Source organism: Octodon degus, unplaced genomic scaffold (assembly GCF_000260255.1).
Source record: "Octodon degus isolate 3935 unplaced genomic scaffold, OctDeg1.0 scaffold00028, whole genome shotgun sequence".
NCBI classification, from domain to species: Eukaryota; Metazoa; Chordata; class Mammalia; order Rodentia; family Octodontidae; genus Octodon; species Octodon degus.
The window spans coordinates 2159475-2181333 of NW_004524604.1; the positions used below are offsets into that span (position 1 = coordinate 2159475).

General features: G+C 42.3%; 1 protein-coding gene across 1 annotated transcript in view; it reads right to left on the reverse strand.

Annotated features, from left to right (window-relative positions):
- G3bp2 (G3BP stress granule assembly factor 2) overlaps nucleotides 1–387 on the reverse strand; it is a 40030-nt gene extending 39643 nt beyond the window's left edge. Inside the window, exon 1 of the mRNA XM_012514262.2 lies at nucleotides 240–387. Coding sequence (XP_012369716.2) covers nucleotides 240–356 — 117 coding nt within the window. The 5' untranslated portion in view covers nucleotides 357–387. The remainder of the gene's footprint in view (nucleotides 1–239) is intronic.
- Between the last annotated feature and the right edge of the window lie 21472 nt (nucleotides 388–21859).

The following is a 21859-nucleotide window of genomic DNA, read 5'->3' on the forward strand; positions in this document are numbered from 1 at the left end:
GAGCACGCGCAGTATGCTCGCGGACTCTAGCGCCGGAAAGCCGGGAGCCAGAACCCGGCTGCTGCCGGCGAGTGCCTAATCTGACGTCACAGGGGCGGCCGCTCCCGTCCAGCCCGCGCCGCGCCGCGCCTCTGCGCAGCGACGTTCCCTAGGCCTCCGTGAGCGCGCGCAGAGTCACCGATGGCGCTGTGCTAGGTGTGCGCAAGTACCAGCTCGACTCCAGCAGCTGGGGCCTTCACCTGTGTTTTTGTAATCCGTTCTGGAGCACGGAGGATCAGGTCATCTGAATCCTTCACCGCACTGTGCATCCTGGGCCTGCAGAAGCTCGACCCTGGGCTGCTGGAAAGCCATGACATGGCTTCATGGACAGAGGACAGCTGATGCTTCACGTGACCCTCGGTACCTCGCCCGGCCAAGTGCACACTGAGCAACTTGCATGCCAGAGTTACAGCCTGGTCCCAGGTCCAAGATTCACCTATGATAACATCAGCTCCTGACCTTGACCAGTAGGACAACCCAAATCTTGGCAAAGATGACTCTGTCCTTTAGGCCTAGAAGTATTTTCAGAGAATATCAAAATTGCAGAAGAATTTTGGAACGTAGGGTTGAAGAAATGGTAACATAAAATGGAAGTTCATGGAAAAGAAAAGAGGACAGGTTTATTAGTGGTAGTACCAACGTGATGTGAGCACGTTTCATTAGTTTTTTTCACAATCCAATAAGGACAATTTAACATGTTTTACAAATGTAAAAACAACTTTAGAAAGGCAAGGCCACCATTTGGGCTGCCAAAATCTACAGACTGTAGATTGCTTAATAATTTTGTAAACTGTCACTTGTATTAAATGAACCAGAGCTAGTTTTCCTTAAAGCATTCTTACAGGTAGAGTGCCTTTTAAATATGATACGCATGTACCAGGCAATTTTAACATTATTTATGGAATCATTTAAGCCTCATAATAACCTGATAAACTAGCTTTTTATGCCCTTATTACCCATGAGGAAACAGGCTTAGATAGGTCAGGTCTTACTCAGAGACACAGGGCCTATGCATTTCAAACATGCCCTTCGTATCTAGAATATCCCATTGTGTTTATCATAATTTACATAATTGCTGGGGCTGTCTTGTGCGATGCTGTTATAATCGCTGGTCCCTTCATACTCTGGTGCACAGGGATGGAAGGCTTGTGGGTCTCACACCTCAGCTGCCTGGACAGCGTGTTCAAAGAAGCCTCCCAGAGCAAGTGATTCAGCGTCTCTGTGCTGGGGCCTGAGAACTATTTCACACAAGTTCTTGAAGGCTGACTGGCTAATGGTTGGCAAACTAATGGTTGTAAACGACTGGGTAGTCAGTATTTTAGGTTTTGAGGGGCATGTATGGTTTCTGTTGCATATTCCTGCTTCCCTGTTTATAATCCTTTTAAAAAGTTAAGAAACATTGTTAGCTGTAGAACTGCAAAAATAAAAACAGGTCTTAAGCCAGACACAGTGGTGCTCACCTATAATCTCAGCCACTTGGAGAGAGAGGTAGAAGAAACCAGAGTTCAAGACCAGCCTAGGTAACAGTTTGTCCCAAAAAACAGAACAACACAACACAACACAACTGAAATGGGGCTCACACAGTTCTTCTGTTCTAGGGTTTGTATGAATTAAGTGGATTTACTGGAACAAAGATCAAGCTATGTTCAATCTTAGTAAATAACCTTAAGTGGCAACTTGTATCTCCTAGATGTTTCCCATGTCTGTGCCCTCAGAATGTTTCTTCCTACTAAGACCCTCTGCCCAGATTCAAGTCCCTTTCATCTTTTCAGGATGTCTGCAGTATCTAATGTCTTTGCCTCAAAATAACCTCCAGGAAGCAACTCCTGCTGTCATAGAAAGGGGCTAGCAGGGATGGTATACCAGCAGTGGCTGGGGCAAAAAATCAAGTCACCCTTGATTCCTTTTCACCCACAGCCAATGTCACCATTGTGGATTAAACACTTCACATTGCTGTTGCTGCTACTATAGTACATATTACCATGGCTTTCAATGTGGTTGAGATGCTTCCACTTTTATTCCATTATTTCATTTTATCTTTTTCTCCTTCTGAGTCACGGTCTTGCTATGCAGTTTAGGCTGGCCTTCAACTCACTTTATAGCTCAGGTTGACTTCAAACTCGCAAAAATCTTCCTGCCTCAGCCTCCTAAGTGGTGGGATTACAGGTGTGAGCCACCATGCCCAGCATTATTCCATTATTATAGTCCATCCTCACAAACACCAGCTCCTTTGAAGCAAGGAATTGGATGACACCTGCAAAATCCTTGAGAGACAACACAAATCTCAAGGTCTTACCATGGTCCACCAAGCCTACCACGTCTAGTCCTTACCTGAGATTTCCACCTCTCTTTCTACTACTATTTCTCACATATTCCAGTATTCCTCTGACATTCCAAATACATTCCCATCCAAGGCTGGATGTGAACCTTTATCAATAATCTGTAAAATTGGGGTCCTGCCCCTTAGCTCAGTTCTTTAAGTGGCTGCTTCAACAAAGCAGGCTCAGGTTGCTGTGGTTCGATCCCCACAACTCAAGCCAGCCAAACCTGCCCTGAAGGCATTTGGGGCAATAAAAAAAAAAATCTGTAAAATCAAACACAAAAGTAAATTCTATCTACTGATATCCTTAATGCCCAGATTAAAGCTTCCAATTCAGATATACTTTTCCCCAATACAAATTATTCTTCTTAAAATTTCATTTAGCCTAACTTGACCTGTCTACTAACTTGACCTATACACTTGGCTAAGCTGCATTCTGTGGCTATTTGGTATTCTCCCTCTTATCTTACAGTTTCTAGGCTCCCTTTTTTGTATGTAAAGTTAAATGGCAGTGTACTAGTTGTGTCTCTGCTGTCAAAAAATTAAAAAAAAAATATTTATCTGGTACAGGATCTCGCTAACATAGCTTGCACTTGTAGTGATCCTCCTGTCTCAGCCTCCCCAATGCTGGGATTAAAGGCATGTACCACCATGCCCAGTTTTGGTGGCCAGCACAGCACATCCGGGCCTGGTTCTGGTGCTGGCACAGCATGAGGTACCTGGGATCAAACTAGGGTCATTGTGCTTGCTATGTAGGAGCTTAGACCACCAGGCTATCTCCCCAGCCCTGTTAGTAACTTCTCAGTGAAATCTTTTTTTTTTTTTCTTTCTTTTCTTTTTTTAAATGATACTGGGGATTGAATTCAGGACCCTGCGCTTGCCAGGCAAGCACTTATTCTACTGAGCTATCTCCCTGGCCCCTCAGTGAAATCTTGAAGACTCTTTATAACTCTTTTTTTTCTTTTTCTGGCCTGCTTAGCCTGCCCTGAGAGGAGGGGTGGCACTGCACATGGTGCCAGGGATTGAACTGTGGTCCCCTGCGCCTGCCTAAGCTTGCCCAAACAGGCACTGTAGACCACTTGGCTATCTTGCCAGGTCTAAAAAAACAATTTTTTTTTCTTTTACAACTCTTGGGTTCATTCAGTAGGCACCACTGAATACAGCTTATCAAGAAGAGTGTAAGGCTTGATAAGCCTTACAACTGAATAAAAACCCTACAGTATAGGAAAAATGTTTGGCAACTATTCTAGGAGAGATCTAACAGCATGAATATACAGTATAAGGAATTGAAAAAAAATTAGGCTTCCCAAAATAAAAGACCCCATCAAAAAAATGGGCAAGTCGGGTTGGCAAGATAGTTCAGCAGACTAAAGTGCCTGCTTAAGGTTAGGCAAGTGCAGGGATTGAAGTTCAACCCCACAACATATGCCATGCCAGCCCTGCCCCCGAGGCAGGCTGAGCCAGCCACAGTCTGGGCATGTAGGATATGACTGTAATCCCAGCGCTTGGGAGGCTGAAAACAGGAGGATCACTACAAGTCTGAGCTTAGTACTGAGACCCTATAACAACCAAATACAATTTTTTTAAAAAAGGGCAAGTGAAATGAATAGATGCATGAAAAAATGTTTAACATTATTAGCTATTACAGAAATGCAACTTAAAACAATCTACAGAGTCTATCTTACCCCAGAAATAATGGCTATCATCAAGAAATCAAGTAAGTGTTGGTAAAGCTGAGGGGTAGGAAAGGAACACTTCTTCATTGGTGGTGGGAATGTGAACTAGTACAACTACTATGGAAATCATATGAAAATTCCTCATAAAATGAAAATTCCAAATTCCATTGGACCCAGCAATCATTCCTTTTCTAGGTAACTTCTTGAGAGAGGTAAGGACATCATATTATGATGACACACGCATAGCCATATTTATAGCAGCACACTCAAAATAGTTAAATCTTGGAAGTGGCCCATATGTCCATTAACAGATGAAAGGATAAAGAAAATGTGGTATTTACATTCATTGGATATACTGGTTTCTCTTCAGATCATATAACTCTTTCGCCTTTACATTCAGTGGAGCACTACTCAACCATAAAGATAAACGAGTCCTTTGTAGGTAAATGAATATACCTCAATCCACAAAATTAAGTGAAATCAATGACACACAGCTTAATTATAGATTTATCTTATATGAAAAACTCAATGTATAAGTAAATGAGTGAAGTAGAGGATGAATGATTTGCAACAGGGAAATAGATCTTTTGCAAATAAAAGAGGGGACCAAGAGATGGGGGGAAGGGAGAAGAATGAGGGGGGAAATAAAGAGAATTAAGATTTACCAACTCTACAATGAATATATCGTAAGCACAGGCTAATAAAAAACGGAAATACACAGTTTTCAGAGGATTGGAAGAAACTGAGGAGTAGGGAGTAAAGAAAATGAGCAAAAAAAGGCAAAAAGGAAACAATTGGAGTACACACTGACTGATATGAAAAACACTGAGTAGCACCTTGTGCTATTTCATGAAACCAAATCTATTTACTGAGATAGGGCTCACTCTGTACTGTAAGCTGGGATTGATCTATGTTGCCCAGGCTGGCCTCAAAACTGGCAGCAATCTTGCTTCAGGTTCTCAAGTGCTGGGATTACAGGTGAATGTAATATCATATTTTGGTTTTTTTTGCCACACACACACACACACACACACACACACACACACACACACACCCATGCAGCACCTGATTCTGCCCCAAATGCAACTCAGCTGGCCAACCACTGGGGGAGCTCTGAGACAAAGTCATCTTTCTCCTGGGTACTATTTCCTTGTTTTTACTCTAACTCTTAGGACTGCACATGGTTTATTTGTTATTGTTATTCTTTCTTGATTTTTTACATTTTTTTATTTTTTGCAGAACCAGGGATTGATCTCAGGGCCTTACTGAGCCTTCTCCCCAGCCCCTTCCTTTCTTTCTTTCTTTCTTTCTTTCTTTCTTTCTTTCTTTCTTCTTTCCCAGCCCCTTTCTTGATATTTTTTAGGCTGTGGATATTCCATTGTTAGTAGTTTAGGCAATATGCCATTGTTTTTATTCATTATTTTCTCAGTAAATTAGAAATACAGTTTAGACTTCTTTGGTTCAGTTACTCTTTCAAGAGAGTTGATGAGGGGCCAGGGAGATGGCTCAGTAGGATAAGCGCTTGACTGGCAAACTCAAGGATCTGAGTTCAATCCCTGGTTCTGCCAAAAGGAAAAAAAAAAAAAAAAGTTGATGGGAGCTGGGTGACATACATGTGTAATTCCAGCATTTTGGAGGCTGAGACAGAAGGACCGCCATGAGTTCCAGGGCAGAATGGACAACATGGTGAATTCAATGTCATCATGAACTACATACTGAGACCTTGTCTCAAAAAACAAACAACAACAAAGAGAGTTGATGGGAAATATCTAAATGGTTTTGATTTTTAAATTGAAATTTTCTACATTTGCTTGCTAATTTTGATGCATTATAGTGCACGTGGCTTAATTTCTGTGCTTCTGGGAATTTATTTAAGATTTTTCCTTTGTGGCCGAATACAGGTATAACTTTTGTAAGATGCCTATAAAATTTTAGTCTATGAAAGTTTTTTGTCTTTTATTTTTCTCCTATTAGGTTTTGCATTACACACTTGAACATTTTATTTTGAAACACTTTCATAGATTTTTAAAGTTGCAAAAATAATTTTTAAAATCTCATGCTGTTTACCAATTCCTCAGACATTAATGTTTACTAGTTTCCCCCACAAAAGCGCTAAGGACTCCATGTTCAACTGTTTCGACCTCATTCGATGACACCTATTCAGTGTATCCAGGAGAGTCAAAGAAACCAGCAGAGCAGGCACTCTTCCAGACAAGTGGTGATGTGACTTCTATCCATAAAAAAGCACGAGAGGGGGCCTGGCCCTAGCTCAGTTCTTTAAGTGGCTGCTTCCACAAAGCTGTCAGCCTCGGGTTGCTGTGGTTTGATCCCCACAACTCAAGCCAGCCAAACGTGCCCTGAAGGCATTCAGAGAAAAAAAAATCCTTATAGGGGCCGGGGAGATGGCTCAGTAGGATAAGCGCTTGACTGCAAACTCAAGGATCTGAGTTCAATCCCCGGTTCTGCAAAAAAAAAAAGAAGGAAAAAAGCATGAGACTACAGTGTGCACTATAAATGTGTAATTGCTATGTGTCAATTGTAGCTTGTGCAAAGACCCTGGGATTCAATCTTCAGAACATGCACACACACATACACAGCATGCAACCAGAAGATGTCTTTAAATTTTTCTTTCCCCCCAGGATAGGGATACAGTTCAGAGATACAAACCAGCATGTGTGAAGTTCTGGGTTCAATCTCTGGTACTCTGAATAAAGAAACCCATTATTCCTGACATGGTGTACCTTTACTGCTTAATGCTTCATTGTGCATTTCTTAGGAGGCACAATATAATTATGAAAATCAGGTATGAACATCGGTAAGATATTTTATATTCTTACTGGACAGGTGTGGTAGCACACATCTGTAAACTCTGAACTCTGGGAAACTGAGGCAGGAGGATGCAAGTCAATCCCAGCCTAAGCAATGCAGTGAAACTATCTCAGAATAAAAATATTTTTAAAAGGACTGGGGATATAGTTCAGTGCAAAGGGCTGAGGACTTATGTCACCTTAGACATCTACAGTGTGAAACAGTTCCTCAATCTTTCATTTTTTATCTTACGAGAAAACAAAATCTCTTAATCAAGAGAATAACAACAGTTACTACACTGTGTCTAGTTATCCTCCAAGTGGTTAGTCAGGATACAAGACATAAAAAGATTTTTTTTGGGGGGGATGGGAGGCCTGAACCAGGGATTGAACTCAGGCCCTTGTGCTTGCCAGGAAAGTACTTAGTCTACTGAGCCATCTCCCCGGCCCCAGCACTTTTTTTTTGAGACATGGTCTTGCTATGTAGTGCAGTCTACCCTTGACTCCCTTATGTAGCCCAGGTTAGCCTCAAACTAACAGTGATCCTCTTGTGTCAGTCTCCCAAGGGCTGGGATTACAAAAATACTCTTACAAGAAAGAAACAGATAACATAAAACTTTCTTTTCAATGAACTAAGATAAACTAGTAGTGTGAATGAAACTAATTAGCATATATATTGGAATCTCCTTCCTTCCTTCCTTCCTTCCTTCCTTCCTTCCTTCCTTCCTTCCTTCCTTCTTTGGTGGTACCAGGGATCAAACTCAGAACCTTGTGTTTGCCAGGCAAGCACTAATTCCACTGAGCTATCTCCCTGGCCCCGGAAAACTTTTAAAACAGTGAAATTTGTAATTAGGGAAAGAATTTGAACTTTTCCATACTTTCTATTTATCTCTTCTATTTTATAATTTATTCGAATATATGCATGCTTCTCATATAAGAAGAAACCATGTGATATTTCAGTTTGATTTGTTTCAACATTATGTTTTCAAATCGTATCCATTTACCTACAAATGCCTCCAGTTTTTCTTTATGGTAGCTTAGTGCTCTATCACATATAAATACCACAGTTTCCTTATCCATTTGTCTGTTTATGCACATATACACTGTTTCCAACATATAGCTGTTATAAATTGTGCTGCTATAAACTTGGGTGTGCATGTATCCCTATAATACGACAATTTTAACTTTAACCATCTTTTTAGAAAGATACCTTGTGGAATAGCAGAATAAATGGAATTTCTAGTTTTAATATTTCGAGAAACCTCCATACTGATTTCCACAGTAGATGTACTAGTTCACATTCCTACTGACAATCTAGTAGAGTTCCTCCCTCCCCTGTACCTCACCAGCATTTGTGATTAATATTCCGATGACAAGCATTCTTTCTTGGGTAAGATGATTATTTGTGTCTTTTGTGATTTTTTTTTTTTATTCCTTTATCATTTTTTCCCTCGGAACTGGGGATTGAACTCAGGACCTTGCACTTGCCAGGCAACCACTTATTCTACTGAGCTATCTCCCCAGCCCCTCTTTTATCATCTTTTTGAGACAAGATCTTGTTATGCAGTTCAGGCTGGCCTTGAGCTCACTTTGTAGCCCAGGCTGGTCTCAAACTCGCAGTGATCCTCCTGCGTCAGCCTCTTGAGTGCTGAGATTACAGGCATGTGCCACCATGCCCAACTTTTTATTTTTTGAGACAGGGTCTTGCTAGGTAGCTCAAGCTGGCCTTAAACTCACTACATGGCCCAGGCTGGTCTCAAACTTGCAGCATTTCTAAGCCTTCTGAGTGCTGGGATTATAGGCACAACTAGGCTCAACTTCTCATTGTGCTTCTGATTTGTATTTCTAATGGCCAGGGATGATCAGTATTTTTTCAATAATTATTGGCCATTTGTACTTAGGAGAAGTTTCTATTCAATTCAGTTGTCCATTTGAGATTGGGTCTTTTACTTTTTTGGGGGATGGTCCTAATTTTTTGAGTAATCCTCTTTCTATACAACAGCTGGCAAAATTATTTTCACATTCTATAGACTGTCTCTTCACTGTTGGTTGTTTCCTTGTCTATGCAGCAACTTTAATTAGATGTGATCCCATCTGTTATTTCTTGGTATTATTTCTTCTGCCACTGTTTATTTATTTTTTAATATATTTAGTACAGGGTCAACAGGGTCTCACTGCAGATTGGATTCATAGTGATCTTCCTGTTTTCAGCCTCCCAAGTCCTGAGTTTACAGATACATGCCACCACGCCATTTCATTTGCTGTATAACTCGGACTTGTAGTGATCCTCCTGTCTCAGCCCTCCCATTGCTGGGATTACAGGCGTGTACCACCATGCCCAGTTTTGGTGGCTGGCACAGCATGTGGTACTGGGGATCAAACCCTGGGGATTGAACCTGGGTCCTTGCACTTGCCAGGCAGGTGCTTAGAGCCCTGAGCTAAGCCTCCCCAGCCTGGACTTGCAAACTCTTTGGTCTATTGCCTCATATTTTGGGAGGGAGCCACAGTATTGTTTATGACCACCTAGGGAATCCAGGCATTCACAGAGAAAAAAACAATTGCCAGTCATTACTATATTACCTTGTCTATGGCAGTAAACGCAACAACAAGGGCATCACATGTCAACTGGTTATTGATAAAGTCTAGGATCCACTCATAACAGTCTTTCATCAAAGAAAACCCTGATTGGGCCAGGGAGATGGCTCAGTGGAATAAGTGCTTCCCTGGCAAGCGCAAGGGCCTGAGTTCAATCCCTGGTTCCGCAAAAAAAAACAAAAAAACAAAAAAACTCAACAAAGAAAACCCTGATTTCAGTGAAGATGATTGGGCCCCTTTATATTGAGCAATTCTGAACACTGATTTCTGCTAGATGTTGGCAGCTGTGTTAGGGCTCACACATTCTACTAGGCTGAGGGCCTTCTTCAGAACCACTCCCCCTGATGATAGTTCCCATTGAACCCAGCCTACCAGGACAGAATACAGGTCCCATAATCTGTTTCCAGCATTAATTAGTTGTAATATTTTTATTAACAAGACAAAACCAAAAACAGACTTAATCACCAGTCACAAAAGAATAAAACTACTAAAATTATATTAATCTGATTTTTTTTTTTTTTAATGCTTGCAGTACTGGGGATTGAACTCAGGACCTTGTGCTTGCCAGGCAAACGCTTATTCTACAGGCCCTTGATTGTTGGTTTTTGTAAGTTTTAGCATAAAATACTTACTTGACACATTAATTTAGAAAGCCTTTCTTTCATTAGACCATTTTCAATTGTACTGAATGTTAAAGGATTAATCAAGTCCACCCTGTATAGAGTCAAGGTGACTACATATGTTTAGTGGTTGAACTCAGATAAGGAAGTTTATGCAGATTAGCCATGGAAAGATAGAAGATAGCCAAATCCAAATGTTTAAAGGATATTCATTTTCAAATTTTAAAATTTATTTTAGCTTTTTAAAAGCCCGGCTGGCCTGATCTTGAGGCAGTCCTAGCCTCCTAAGTGCTAGTACTACAGGTATGCCCTACCACATGCAGCTAAGATATTACTTTTTAAAGTGTCTTTAGTTACCACAGAATTATTTATTTATTTACAGTACTAAGAAATGAATTCAGGGTCCTATAGGTACCAACTGCTTTACCAGGGGGCTATATCTCCAGCCCTTTCCATTTTTTTTCTTTTCTTTTTTTTTGAGACATCTCACTATCTATATAGTTCAAGCTGGCTCTGAACTTCCTATGTGGCTTAGCCTTCCTCAAACTCACAGCAATGCTCCTGCCTAAGCCTCCAGAGTGTGAGGATTATAGGTGTGAGCCACCATGCGGGGCTGGAGAGATGGCTCAGTGGAATAAGTGCTTCCCTGGCAAGCACAAGGGCCTGAGTTCAATGCCCGGTTCCGCAACCAAAAAAAAAAAAAAAAAAGAGAGAGAGAGAGAGAGAGAGAGAAGATGGGGGGGTGAGGGCAAGATAGCTTAGCTCAATCATCTAAGCATCTGCCGGGCAAGCACAAGGACCCAGGTTTAATCCCTGTTACTGCATGCTGTGCTGGGCCCACAGGCCACTGAAACTGGGCATGATAGCACACACCTATAATCCCAGTGCTAGGGCTGAGACAAGAGATCATTGTCTGAGCTAAGTAGTGAGACCCTGTATCAAATACATAAATTTAAAACAAATAAAATAAAAAGAGATAACATCTAGCCAAGTTGCCAAGGATTGGCACAAACTTGTGAATTTCCTGCCTCAGCCTTCCAGAATGTGGGAATGACATGTGAGTGCCACCATGAGTGGCTCTTTAGTTTTCATAACAGTTTCAAACATGTTATCTTATTGCACTTACAAAGTAACTGAAAAAATAGGCAAGCTTCATGAGTATAAAAGTGGCCAGTAGAGAAGGAAGCCCAGGATCCCTGACTCACATCACTGTGCCATGCCCAACTGTGTGATTTCCTGGTGAAGACACATTTCTGGAGAGTGGCAGGGTTCCCTTGGGGTACACTGGCCTCCTAACAGAGCCTGCCAATGCAGAGAGCCTACTCTTCATGCAGGATGGATTCATCTTGTTTTAGTTAATTTTTTGGTTGTTGAGACAAAATACCTGACACTTAAAAGTTAAAGGAGGAAAGGGTTCTTCGGCTCACAGTTGGTAGATGTTTGAATTTATAGCTCACTGGAGCAAGGCAGAGGACACTGAAGAGGAGAAACAGTTCATGGCAGGCAAAAGGCAGCAAGCAGCAAGGGACAAGTGATAACTCTCTCTCTGTCCCTTATATTCTATCCAGGCTACCTGCCCTTGGGGTGGGTAGCACTCATGGGGGGTGGGTCCCTTAATACTACCCAGAACTACACCAAACCAGTCAGTGGACTTAAATCACACAAACTAAATCCCAGTGTCACACACTTGAGATCCAGCCATACCTGAGAAGCCCCACCTATGACTACTTGAGGCTTTGGGGTGACATCTAGACACAAGTCATAGCATGTCATTTTAGGACTAAAAGGAGAGGGCCTGAGATGCCTGGAGAAAGTGTGTGCTTTCTCCTTGGTCTTCCTCTGTCTCTATGAGGTGGAGCAGGTAAAGGTCAGAAGAGTGTTTTTCTCCCTGTGCCATAACTAGGAGTGTGGGAATGTGCTGTACATCCTAAAAATGCAGAGAACACCTGCATCTCTGCCAATTTTACTGCTCCTTCAGAATTCAGAGAAAATCATCCAGAAATCAACACACATGCATGTGCCTGTGGGGTAGTGGCAGCTTCGGTAGCCTCATAAATTGGTATGGGCCTGCCTAAAGCTCATGGGGCTACAGCTGCTAATGTCACCTCAAGCTGAGTGATCTCAGGGAGGTAGAACAGCTAAAGGAGCTTCTGGGAACCAGACAGTGACTCTGGAAAGAAGACAATGTGTAGTATTATCTCACCCTGCCATGGTGGACTGTGTCTGCAGATACACCATGCACGCCACTGCTGAGCTGCAGGTAAGTAGATTCTCAGCCTCTGGCTGTCCAGGCCTCCCTTCCCTGACTTCTCTCACCAACATGGAGAAGCCATGTAGGGAGTATTCTGTTTCCTGGGAAGGGCTATGTCTCTGTGAAATGGGACGTAACAGCTTTCAATCCGTCCCCTGCAAGTGGCCTGTGAGTACACTGGGAAGCTCTAGCATGAAACTGAGCGCCAAGTCCCACTTTCTTCACTAAGTGCTTCAGTGACACTCATTGGTTCATTCACTTCTCTGACCTCCACGTCCTCCTAGACAAATAATCTATGCCAGGTTGGCTTGGGAAATGACTTGCGGCATCAGCATAGTTTCTGGCCCCATGTCCCACACAGGACTCCTGTGTAGACAGTAGATGGGAGTTGCTGACTACCCAGTAAAGTCAAAGACCTCTGGTAGGCTGCCAGGTCCTCCTTCACCCACTCTCCACTGTCTTCCAAATTAAATACAGGTTTTCTGACAGAGGTGGTTTTGTTGTTGTTGTTTTGTTTTTATTCCCTCCACATACTGGGGATTGAGCCCAAGGATTACTATACTATTGAGCCACATTCTCAGCAAACCACCCCCCTTGTAGTACTGGACATTGAATCTCGGATCCCCTCACTGAGCCATACCCTAAACCTTCTTTATTGGAGAAAGGTCCATGTCTTTGTTTTAAACATAGTCATATTCTGAAGGGGGAAGGATACAGTGTGCTAGAATCAAATTTGTTTCCTTAATTTTTTTCAGCACTACATTCTAATACTTAAAGTGGTTAAAAACCAACTGTGCACTACAGGACACTCATCAGCAGAAAAGATGAGACTCACTTTGAAACTTCTGATTGGAAAGAAATCTCCATAAGAAATTACACAGCTGACAGCTGAGTATGGTGGTACACACCTGTAATTCTAGCACTCTAGAATTCCAGACCAATCTAGGCAATGTAGACTTAATAAGAGTCCATCTCAAAATAAAAAGGATTAGGGTGTGGCTCAGAGAGGAGATCCTAGATTCAATACCCAGTGCTACAAGGGGGGTGGTTTGCTGGGACTGTAGCTCAGTAGTATAGCAATCCTTGAGTTCAGTCCCCAGTACAGAGAGGGGAAAAAAACAAAGAAAAAGAAACTAGGGAGCAGACAGGCATAGTAAGAGTGCTTTGGCTTTCTTCTGGCAGTGCGTAGCCAATTTCCCCTTATTAGGATAAGTATCAGCCCTGTGACCAAACACATGGTTCCAGGGCTGGAGCTTCTGTTGGGTGACTGCAGATACTTCCTGCAGGGTCAGTGTGACCTAGAAACCCCTCTGGAACCAAGATGTGGTCCCCAATCCCAGAGCATGACCCCAAGCTACTCCAAGTCTTAGAGATGTCCTGTGAAGAGAATGGAGTGGAGAGGCACTGCTCAGTGGAGATCTCTGCACAGGAAAGCAGGGCAGTGAAGAGGCTAGCCATGATGGAGCAGAGGTTTTATTTCCTTTGCTTCTTTTTGTCTCCATACCTTAAGTCACCAAGCGCTCTAGAGCATCCAGGAGACCTTTAGTCCTAGTAGTGAAGGAGTTACAAGATGCTGGGGTGGGGTGAATTCTCTATGAACAGAATTAGGGAAAGGTCAAAACACTAATAAGGATGGTTAAAGAGCTCCAAATTTATTTAGAATTTTTTATTTTTTTTTATTTTTTAATGTTGCTCTAAAGCAGGACTGGGGGAGTGCTGAGGCTCAAACCTAGCACCTCTGGGTGCTGACGATGGACTCCACCACCTGGCTAATGCCAGCCAACCTGAAGTCCTGGCAGATTTTTGGGATGGTGGAGAGGATACGTGGAACCATGAACTTTCTGTACACATATGTGCATCTTTACTTCTTTCTCCTTCTCTTTTTTCTTTGCTAAAAAGTCAGTATTTCATTGTCTTCTAAAATGGATCTATGGGGCTTTGTTGGATAGCTCAGTTATTTAAAGCACTGCCTGGTCAAATCCAGTGAGGCACATAGGACTGCGGTTCGATTCTCAGCTCCAGACCCGCCCTTAAGGCAGCCTGAAGTAGCAAAACATAAAAATATAGGCAGTCAGACAGGGCCAGGCCCTCAAGGAGACAAGATAGAAGACAAGGTGACCTTGCAACTTGGAAGACACAGACACTCCCATATGGGCCACACCTGAAGACAAAAAAGTAAACAAATGCAGTCACTACTTCCCTAGGGATATGCATCAATGACTGATATTTTAAATAGGTATCAATCACCTTGAAAGAGTCCAAATAAGTCACTAGCCCAACCCCCAACAGGAAGGGACCCTGTCCTATATATATGCCTGCTTGCTATGTGACTTGCTTCCCCACTTGGTCCTGGATTTAATCAATTTTACCTGAGTAATAGCGCTTATAACCTAACAGATTGACCATAGTTTTGTCCGAACTCATGCCCACCTAAGTGAGTTCCCATTTCTTTTCCACCACCTTAGACCTGCCTCACTGCATGGTATTCCTCTATAAAAGTCACTGGAAAAGACAGCTTCCCGGAGACAACCCAGGTCCCCCTTCTGTCTTTCCCCCCAATAAATATATTCTGCTCATTAAAAAAAAAAAATTAAAACGGGTCTATGTCCCAAATAGTTAAGAACCTATTAGCTGAATCATGCTCTTTTTCAATATTTATCCTGTTAGTGACTGAAATGTAGGCTTATGGTACAAAGAATGCTGTCTTCATTCCAAGTCATATTTAACTAAAATGCTATATTTTAACCAATGACCTCAGGTGACCATAACTATGGAATGTAGACCCTCTTCCTAGTTTTAATCTTGCATTACAGTTATAGAGGATATCTGTGTCAGTGGAGGAAGGGAAGGTTGCAGAGCAGCTCCTTGTGGAATTCTTCCCAAATTCCCATTAATCTATACTTAATTTATTTTTATTTTAAGGAGAATAAAAAATAAAACATCAGAATACAGAATTTCAAAAAACAAGATATAGGAATTCTACAATGGTTGTTATATTGCACATTATTGTCTTCAAAGTAGTTGCTCATAATACCAGATATGAGCATGTAAAATTGGTCAAAATAAAAATTTTAGTCATTAACTGCTCATTTCAAAAATCAATACAAGTTAATTGTACAATCATCCTAGCTATCATGTATATACATATATTTTTCCTGCTTCCTTTTTTTTCCTCCTCTCTCATTCCAATTGTTCTTTTCTTTTGAGTAATTTCTCTTACTACATCTATTGTACCTTTCATATTTTATTTACTCTTTCAGGTTCTTATACTAGGGAAACAATATGATGTTTACTCATATGGGTCTGATTTATTTCACTTCTGAGTATATCCTCTAGTTGCACACATTTACCTATAAAAGACCTGAGTTTGTCTTTATAGCTGAGTAGTACTCCATTGTATAAAAAATCACATCTTTATCTTTTTTTTAAAAAATGTATTTAGTTCAGGGTCTCACTACACAGATTGGACTTGTAGTGATCTTCCTGTTGTCAGCCTCCCAAGAGCTGGGATTATAGGTGTGTGCCACCATGCCCAGTCTCGTTTGCCCTCTCAGTGTGCCCTGAGGTCAGGGCCAGCACAGTGCACCTGGGATTGAACCCTGGTCACTGCCTGCCTAAAGCAGGTGCTTTAGTCTGCTGAGCTATCTAGCTGACTCCACATCTTTTTTATCCATTCCTCAGGTGATGGGCATTTGGATTGTTTCCAAGAGTTAGCTATGACAAATTGTGCTGCTATAAACATGGGTATACATATATCTCTGTGGTATGATGTTTTCAGTTCATCTGGAAAAATACCCACAAGGGGAATAGCTAAGTCAAATGAAGCCTCTAATCCTAGTTTTTTGAGCAATCTCCACACTGATTTCCACAGTGACTATACCAGTCTACACTCCCACCAACAGTGGGGAAGGGTTCCTTTTTTCCCCACAGACTCTCCAGCATTTGTTATTGGCTAACTTCTTGATAATAGCCATTCTTTCTAGGGTGAGATGTTTTAATTTGCATTTCTTGAATGACCAATGATATTGAGCATTTTTTCATATATTTACTTGCCATTTGTATTCCTTCATCTGGGAAGAGTATATTTATCTTAGATGCCCATACCTAATTTATTTCAAAATAAACTTTTTTTGAGACAAGTTCTTACTATGAAAACCAGGCTGGCATCAAATTTGTGATTATCCTGCCTCAGCTTCTCAGTACGGGGATTATAGGCACATGTTACCACACTCAGCTTCGAAGTAAACATTATTTTAAAGGTTTAAAAAAATTAATAGTTATTGGAATCTGATAAAATTTGGCCCTAACATTAGCTCTGTGTTTATAATCTCTATGGTATTAAATTCTCAGTCTGCCTCTCAGAACAGTTCCCATACAATGCCCAACACAGATCTAACACACCAAACACCATGTAATGTGAACCATATGCATTATTTTTAGGCCCTTGGTCAATGCCCAGACTTCTGTTTGCACAGGGTGACAGATGTGGTTTCCAGGAGGAAATAAACTGTCTCTATGTGGTAGCCTTAGAAATCCAGATCTAAAAGGTGACAGTCCTGCCCTCTGAAAAGGAGAAAACAAATGGTGCACACCTGTCATCCCAGCACTCAGGAGACTGAGGCAGGAGGGTCATCACAAAATTGAGGCCAGGGACTGGAGAGATGGCTCAGTAGAATAAATTCTTGCCTGGCAAGTGCAAGGTCCTGAGTTCAACCCCCAGTTCACAACAACAACAACAAAAATTGGAGGCCAGCCTGGATTATAGAGAAACCATCTCAAAATAAACAAACGAGTTGATAAAGGGGAATGAGATGAAGGAAAGGGTGGAAAGTGTGCACACACCCAATTATAGCACTACGAGACAGAGAACTGCTCAGGGGGTACTGAGGACAGAGAAGCAAAGGCTCAAGGCAGGAAAGCCTGAGCTGCTACTTGAACGGGAGAATGATGAGCTGAGACAGGTATGTGGCTGTCCTCACCACAGTGTGCTGCAGCCTCAAGCCCCGCTGCCAGGTCAGACCTCGGCAGGTGAGATTTTCATAGCAAGTGGCTCAGAAAGGGGAGAAATGACATTTAAGGAAAAGCTGTCTTCAGCATTCCCGGCATCTACATAGCCTAGAAAAAATACTTTGGAAATAAACATCTTTATCATAAAACATCTATTTTTGTGGTAGGCAAAGACAAGACATAAGTCCTCGAAAGCAGGACTGAATTTCCAAGAACAAAGTACCTTTCCTCCCTTTCTTTGTTTTGTAAACTGAGAAAATATAGTTTGTGGGCACTGAAAAGCAGGACTGGCAGGTATCTGATGACTTTTCTTATAAAACTCAGGACCTTTATGGAATCTGAACAGAGTCTGAGATGAGGCTTGGTTGTAGAAATCCATAGATTATTGATTTCTGCAATGTGCTTAGGGATATATTTTTAAAATCATTTCTGGAGAATGCTGGTACAAAAATTAAACAACAGTGCTTCTATTTTTTCACCCCCCTATTACTGGGGATTGAACCCAGGTCTCTGCACTGAACTAAACCTGCAGTCCTTATTTAATGATTTTTTTAAAAAATGTAATTTTAGGACAGGGTCATGCTGAGCTTTCCAGCCAAGGCTTGAACTTCTGACCCTCTGCCTCAGCCTGCCAGAATGTTGGAGGTGTGTTACAGGTGTGCAACATCATATCCAGCCCATCATTACTGATTTTATGAGTTCAGAGTAGTAGTATCTAGGAAGGAAGCACTGTCATGGTTATGATGTTGATTTTAAATGTCACAGAACAGATCTAAATGCTTCAGTTCCAGTTTGCCTCAAACCAAGACATGACCCCATACCTCCATCACTCTAGAGCAGTCCAGGCTTACTTTGAGAAGAGGGCACAGCACAGAACCTGTACCCTTGTCACTTTGGAGCCTCCTCAAGGCACCCACCCATGCAAATGCATTAAAAAGGAACTGACTCACAGGACTGTCCTTAAACTTTGTTCTTAAAGACTGACCTTGGTTGATCCTCCAAAGGAGCTCCACGAGAAAACATTTGGGTAAAAAAGTCCATGGCAAAAAAAAAAGACAAAAATGAGGGGCGAGGGAGATGGCTCAGTGGAGTAAGTGCTTCCCTGGCAAGTGCAAGGGCCAGAGTTCTATATATCTTCTATATCCCACTGGTGCAAGGTTTAAAAGGAACAGAACTAAGCTGTGTATTGGAAGTCACAGTCACGGCTGGAGGAGTGGGCTGTGAGCTGATGCTTTGGTTTCTCGATCTCAGGGCTGGCTACATGGGCTTTGGCCCAGCTACAGGACACAGGACAGCTGAGACACAGGTCAGGAGAGTGAGGTGAGAGGAAACAAAATGAGAAAGGATGGAGCAGACCTGATCAACGCTTTGGGGCCTTGGGCACACAGGCATTGGGGCTGAAGAGAGGGAGCTGCTGGGAAGACAAACAGCAGCTGTGGGTCCCCAAGAGGAAGCACAGGCACCCTGCTTCATGGCCAGTGGCAAATTCTCTGAGGTATACACTGGGGTTTTGCCTGCAGCTGCTGGTTTTGACTGTCACTGACCCTGTCTGTGGCTGTGAGCTTCAAGGGAACAGAGCCAAAAGAGGCAGCAGAGAGGTAGCAGCTGAGCTAAGCAGTCTTGGGTGAGCACAGCCTGCAGTGATTGTCTCTAATTTAGCCAGAAAGGTGAGTGTGGAGCCCAGGAAAGAAGTCAGGCTGGACACTGAGAAGGGTGGGTGGGTGGGGGGGCCTGAGGAGAGAGCGCTGGGGGAGTGGCCAACTGAGGAGCTCCATTGTTATGGTTTGTGCCTGTTTTTTTTTTTGGCAGAACCTGGGATCCAACTTACGCCCTTGCACTTGCCAGGGAAGCACTTATTCCACTGAGCCATCTCCCCGGCCCCTTGGCTTGTGTCTAGTTTTCCTCCCAAAAGCCTCATGCAGTCCTAGGGTGGGGACATCTAGAGTTTGAGATTAACTCATGATCCACCGGGATTATGGGTGATTAACTCATGATCCACTGGGATTATGGGTGATCCAAGGCCTGTCTCTCTGTTGCCATTGTTGTTGTTCTGCCACCATAAACTGCATGTTCTATGCGATGTGATGCTCTGCCTTGGAGCTGGCCAAGTATGGACTGAAACCTCCAGTAACTGTGAGCTAAATAAACCTTTCCTTCCTTCATTTTAGGTGTTGAGTATATCCCAGCAATGAGAAAAGAGTAACTGAGACACTCACGGAAGGATGAAGGGAGGGAACAGCCACCATGCAGTCAAATATGCAGGAGAAATCACGAAGTGGGCAAGTGAAATGAACAGATATCTCTCAGAAGAAGTGCAAATGACCAAGAAATACATGAAACAATGTGGCTGGCCTTTAGAGAAATGCAAACTAAAATAATATGGAGATTCCATTATCCTCTGCTTCTCTGCTGCACCAACCTTGGTGTCCTGCCTGATCCCACTTGTTTGCTGTGTATAGATTGGTGTGTATACAAGAAATACAAGAAAATGGAAACTGAGCGGCCAGAGGAAACGTTCCCCAACATTGAAACCAGTGGTGAATTTGGTAAACATTCTGCAAAAGACATGGAAGAGAAGCAAGCATTTAAAAGATCTAGAAACACCAATGAAATGGTTGAATTATGAATTCTGCTCCAGAGCAAGAATCCTGGGGCAGTGACTGGAAAAGGAGGCAAGAATATGAAGGCTCTCCATACAGACTACAATGCCAGTGTTTCAGTCCTGGAAAGCAGTGGCACCGAGCACACATTGAGTATCAGTGCTAATACTGCAACAATTGGAGAAATTCTGAAGAGAATCAGCCCTCCCTTGGAAGAGGGCCTGCAGTTGCCATCACCTACTGCAACCAGCCAGCTCCCGCTCGAATGTGATGCTGTGAAATGCTTAAATTACCAACACTATGAAGGAAGTGACTCTGACTACGAGTTGAGACTGTTAATTCATCAAAGTCTGACAGGGAAGAATTATTGAGGTCGAAGGTGCTAAAATCAACTTTGAGAGAACACTCAGACAACAATCAAGCTTTTCCAAGAATGCTCTCCTCATTCCACTGACAGAGTTGCTCTTATTGGAGGAAAACCTGACAAGGATTGTAGACTGCATAAAGATCATCCTTGATCTTATATCTGAATCTCCCATCAAAGGACGTGCACAGCCTTATGACCACAATTTTTACAATGAAACTTATGATTATGTTGGTTTTACCATGATGTTTGATGACTGCCATGGACGGCCTGGAGGATTTCCTATGTGGGGAAGAGGTGATTTTGACAGAATGCCTCCTGCTCAGAGTGGGCATCCCATGCCTCCCTCTAGAAGAGATTATGATGACATGAGCCCTTGTCGGGGGACCACCACCCCCTCCTCCTGGTTGAGGTGGCCGAGGTGGTAGCAGAGCTCGGAATCTTCCTCTTCCACCACCACCACGACCTAGAGGAGAAGATCTAATGGCCTATGAAAGAAGAAGACCTGGAGACCACTATGATGGCATGATTGGTTTCAGTGCTGATGAAACTTGAGACTCTAAAATTTATACGTGGAGCTCATTAAATGGTGGATGGCATATGAACCACAGGGTGGCGCTGGATGTGATTATTCTTATGCAAGGGGTCAGGGTTCATAGGGTGATCTTTGAGGACCTATTATTACTAGACAAGTAACTATCCATCCATTTGGCTGGATCTATTATTGGCAAAGGTGGTCAGCGGATTAAACAAATCCGTCATGAATCGGGAGCTTCTATCAAAACTGATGAGCCCTTAGAAGGATCTGAAGATCAGATCATTACCATTACAGGAACACAGGACCAGATACAGAATGCACAGTATTTGCTGTAGAACAGTGTGAAGCAGTTCTTTTCTTTTTTAAAAATAATTTTATTAAGAAACAAATAGCAATGACACAGTTTCAAAACCAATTATTAGCACAGTTTCACTAATTAATACATTGCATATTGTTTTCTTAGTGGTTATAATTATTCACATTCTTTTTTGGGGGGCAAAACCAGGGACTGAACTCAGGCCCTTGTGCTTGCCAGGGAAGTGCTTATTCTACTGAGCCATCTACCCGGCCTCCGTGAAGCAGATCTTAAAAGAATTCTGGAAAGTTTTTCGAAGACTAGTGAAGAACTGAAGGAGTCCTGTATCTTTTTTTTTTTTTTTTTTTAATCTCCTTCTGTTTAAAAAGCCAATATTCCTCTGCTTCATAGGTGGTCTCCATTTGAGGTGTAGGGAAAGCTTTGCTGTTCACCAGATGTAATGTTTTAGTTCCTTACAAACAGGGCTGGGGGAGGAGGACGTGCAAAAATTAACACTGAAATTTTAAAACAGCAGCAGAGTGAGTGGATTTTACTTTTTGTTCATTGTTGGTGATTTAAAAAAATTTCTCCCATGTAATTATTGTGAATACCTTGCTTTGTGTAGTCACTGTAAACATCCGGGGGGTGGGCAGGGAGGAAAGTAACAATAGTACACATGTCCTTGGCATCTCTTCAGCGTAATGTGTAGAATGTAATGTTCTTTTGTAAGAAACACTATGATTTTTA